The sequence below is a fragment of the Microtus ochrogaster genome, chromosome 16 (assembly GCF_000317375.1).
Source record: "Microtus ochrogaster isolate Prairie Vole_2 chromosome 16, MicOch1.0, whole genome shotgun sequence".
Lineage (NCBI taxonomy): Eukaryota > Metazoa > Chordata > Mammalia > Rodentia > Cricetidae > Microtus > Microtus ochrogaster.
In genome coordinates this window covers 38,647,371-38,650,968 of record NC_022018.1, presented here as the reverse complement: position 1 = coordinate 38,650,968, position 3,598 = coordinate 38,647,371, and the positions used below count along the sequence as shown (strand labels likewise).

The 3,598-nt window shown below is 44.9% G+C and overlaps 1 protein-coding gene across 4 annotated transcripts in view; it reads right to left on the bottom strand.

Moving 5' to 3' along the window:
* Positions 1-3,598, bottom strand: part of Nqo2 (N-ribosyldihydronicotinamide:quinone reductase 2) — a 17,601-nt gene that overhangs the window by 2,399 nt on the left and 11,604 nt on the right. For all 4 annotated transcript variants that reach the window (XM_005355019.3, XM_005355020.3, XM_026782915.1 and 1 more), the window contains 2 exons: positions 2,090-2,203; positions 1,089-1,190 (listed from right to left, as the gene is read on the bottom strand). In XM_005355019.3, coding sequence (XP_005355076.1) covers positions 1,089-1,190; positions 2,090-2,203 — 216 coding nt within the window. The remainder of the gene's footprint in view (positions 1-1,088; positions 1,191-2,089; positions 2,204-3,598) is intronic.

Here is a 3,598-nt window from a genome sequence, read left to right as displayed (position 1 = left end):
TACCCCTCCCCCATTAAAGTGCACCCACGTGGGACCACTGCGTGTCTGTCTCCTTTCCCCGCGTAAAGTCTTTACCCTTTAACCCCACAGACAAGAAAGCCAAAAAATAAGAACAACAATTGGTGCCGTGACTCGGATCAAGGAAGATACTTGAAATTGACCTGTAGCATTCACATATGCATGGGCAAGTGCATTCACACACACATATATACATCTGTAACTCACTTGAGAGCAAACAACAAAGACAAGGAGTGAACTTAACTATATCCCTATATCCATATAAAAGAAACTCTTACTGGTTTGCAAACATATAATAGGATAATTCACTAACACAGAGAGCTAACAAATCAGTTAAAAATGCTAACGTCTCAATAGAAACAGGAAGTAAGATTCTGAACCTAGAAAGAAAAGGGACAATTCCTTGTTTTTATTTATTATTTTGAGACAAGGACTCTTATATCTCCGGTGAGCCTCAAACTTGTGTAGCTGAGGATGACCCTGAACTTCTGGTCCTCCCGCCTCCACCTCCCAAGTGGTGATTATGGGTATGCACTACCACAGCTAGCTTATGAAGAGCTGGAGCTCAAACTCAAGGCTTTGTGTACACTCAGTACTTGTTCTACCACAGACTCATACCAGCATCTTGTGTCCATAAAGTCTATATTCGCCAAAGTAATCACTCCAGCTATTAGGTACCAGCCTTCCTCACTCCTAGACAGGTGTCTCTCCCCACCATATGGAAGAGCACATCCATTTAGCTTCCCCGGTCTCCTAGGAGTCTTTGCACTGAAGTCTGCCACTTGTTTTCTTTCCGTCACTGGGGAGTTCCATGCAAATGGATATCCTAGCCTGCTGGAACTCACTCTGCCATTGCCCTTCTTAGTAGATGGCTGTTCTTTAGTCACTCTTCTGTCTAGGGTGTTAGAGGCCCAAGTGAAGCCATTCAGATTGCGGGGTCTACAGTACCTCTAGTTGGGAGTCAAATGGAGTGTCAAGCTTACATGGTGTATGTGTGTGTAAGGTGCAGTGGAGAGGGGGAAGAGTTCAGCGTGTCAGGAAAGCAGAGAAGGCCCACAAGGCCTGTTTACCTGGAGTGGCCATAGGAAGTAGCGGAAATCTCCACTGACACCTGCTTTTGTGTACATCTCAGCTGTACCTCCAGTGGTCAAGGAAAGGAGGGCTAATTTACCCTGCAGGCAGGGAAGAAAGTAAATGCATCATGTGGCTGCCAGAACAGAAAACAGTGCTCCTGTGATGTTATACAGATGTTTATGGTGGTTAGAAGGGAGCCTAAAGTCAGGTTCATTCCAGGTAGACAAATATAATCCCCCCATGTCCCAAAGACCCATCTAAAGGTGGCAGCTAATTCCCTAACAGGGATGGGGACAGAGCAGGCAGCAAAGGGATAAGTGAATATCAAACTTCTAACACGTAAGACTTCTGGAGGAAACTAGGTTTCAGAGACTCCAAGAGAACTGAGATACTGACCTCAGGGCTGATGGGAAGGTGAGTGAAGCTCACACAGGATGATCATGCAATGAAGGCCAGTATCTTCGTTACTTGAGTCATTTTCCTCATAAACACGTAAGTTTTGAAGTTTTTAGAATTTAAAGCCATTTGCTTAGTAGGAAGTTCTCTCAGTAAGACATTTGCAGATACTATGTATGGTACCTAGCAGGTTTCCCACTCCCTCTCCTAAAATACAGGAGGTGTGTGATTATCCCCTGAATCAGTGCGGGCATGTGGATCCCAAAAGTGTAAACTAGTATAAGACCAGCCAAGGCAGGGGCTGAAAACAGTACTGGTACTTCATGCCATTACCCATTTCACGCTTGCTCAGTACCCAGCCCCATACTTCTTTTGCCTGTGTGAAGATTAGTGTTGATGCATATCCCTCGCTATCAAAAAGCTCTGAGTTTAAAAAAGGGTGTACTTATCATCCATGAAGTGTGCTGTGCATACATTAAGTGCTTAATAAATATTTACTTACCTTATACAAATATGCAAACTAGAAATATAAGTTGATAGATGCCCTCACCTTCCTCCCCCTGGAAGGATTCATACTGATCCTTATCCCCAGAGAACATACCTTGAGAAAACCGGAGTCATAAAAGCCTGGAATGTCGAAGGCAAACCCTTGGCACAGCACCCTGTCCATCCAGCCTTTTAGGATTGCTGGAACGCTGAACCAGTATAGTGGGAACTGGGGATGGAATAACAAGCAGAAACTGCTCTGTCTCAGGATTCATACTTTAGTCCCACTGACTTCTCCTCCCAGGACATCCAACAGGCAAAGGTGGGGCACTACATGGGCACAGTGGGATGAAGGGTAGAGCTGACTATGGTTGAGTTGCTATTCTGGTGACTGTCTCCTGATGACAGTTCCTTATGCTAGCCACAGAGTAGGCAGTGAGGAAGTTTTATGCCAACTTGACACAGCTAAAGTCATCTGAGAGGAGGGAGCCTAATTAAGAAAATGCTTCCATATGATCATGCTGCAGGCAAGCCTGTGGGGCATTTTCTTAATTAGTAATTGATTTAGAGATCTCAGCCCATTGTAGGTGATGCCACCATGGGCTGGTGATCCTGGATTCTGTAAGAAAGACTGAGCAAGCCAGGAAGTAATACTCCATGGCCTCTGCATCATCATCTGCCTCCAGGTTCTCACCCTGTTTGAGTTCCTATCCTGGCTTCCTTCTGTGGTGGACAATGAATGTGGAAGTGTAAGCCAAATACACCCTTTCCTCCTCAACCTGGCTTTTGGTCATGGTGTTTCATCACAGCAATAGTAACACAAACTAAGATAGGCAAGAAAACAGACTTCTGATTAGTGAGAAGTCCTTGCATGATGGAAATCTGGGGAAAGCAAAACAGTCCAGAAGTGCTGCCATGGCTGTTCTTGCTCAGAGGACTCAAGTGAGCAGAGCCCTTATATACTTAGCCCCTCTTCCTATTGAGTTGACTTGGATTTCCAATAGTGCAACAATTCTTTGGAATCACACACTTACCTGACTGCCTAGATTATGGATATATATTAACTGTACCCTGTCCAGTGCTGGTAGGAGTGGCCAGATTGAGTTAGTGCTTCTGGAAGTCAGTCTATAGGGCTAGTTCCTTCTGTAGCGGATATATATATCAATCTGTGGGGTGTGTGTGTGTGTGTGTGTGTGTGTGTGTGTGTGTGTGTTTGCTCATTAGTATGTATGTAGTAGCTAATTAGAGGATGGAAACAAGGTTGTGCTGTTAATGGTAAGGAATTTAATGCAAGAGTTGGCCTAAACTGCCTTGATAAACAATTGTGCAGAGAAATCTGGTTCCCAGCTAGCTGGCATGTTTGGGACAGGTGCCTTGGGAGGATGAAAGCAGAAAGACTGCCATGATTCTGATGCTTCTGGGACCACTGGGCCAATGAGTACATTTTTGATTGATACTGACTTAGGGTTGTAACACTGATTATAAGAATCTCTTTATTGGGGCTGGAGAGATGGCTCAGAGGGTAAGAGCATTGCCTACTCTTCCAAAGGTCTTGAGTTCAATTCCCAGCAACCACATGGTGGCTCACAACCATCTGTAATGAGGTCTGGTGCCCTCTTCTGGC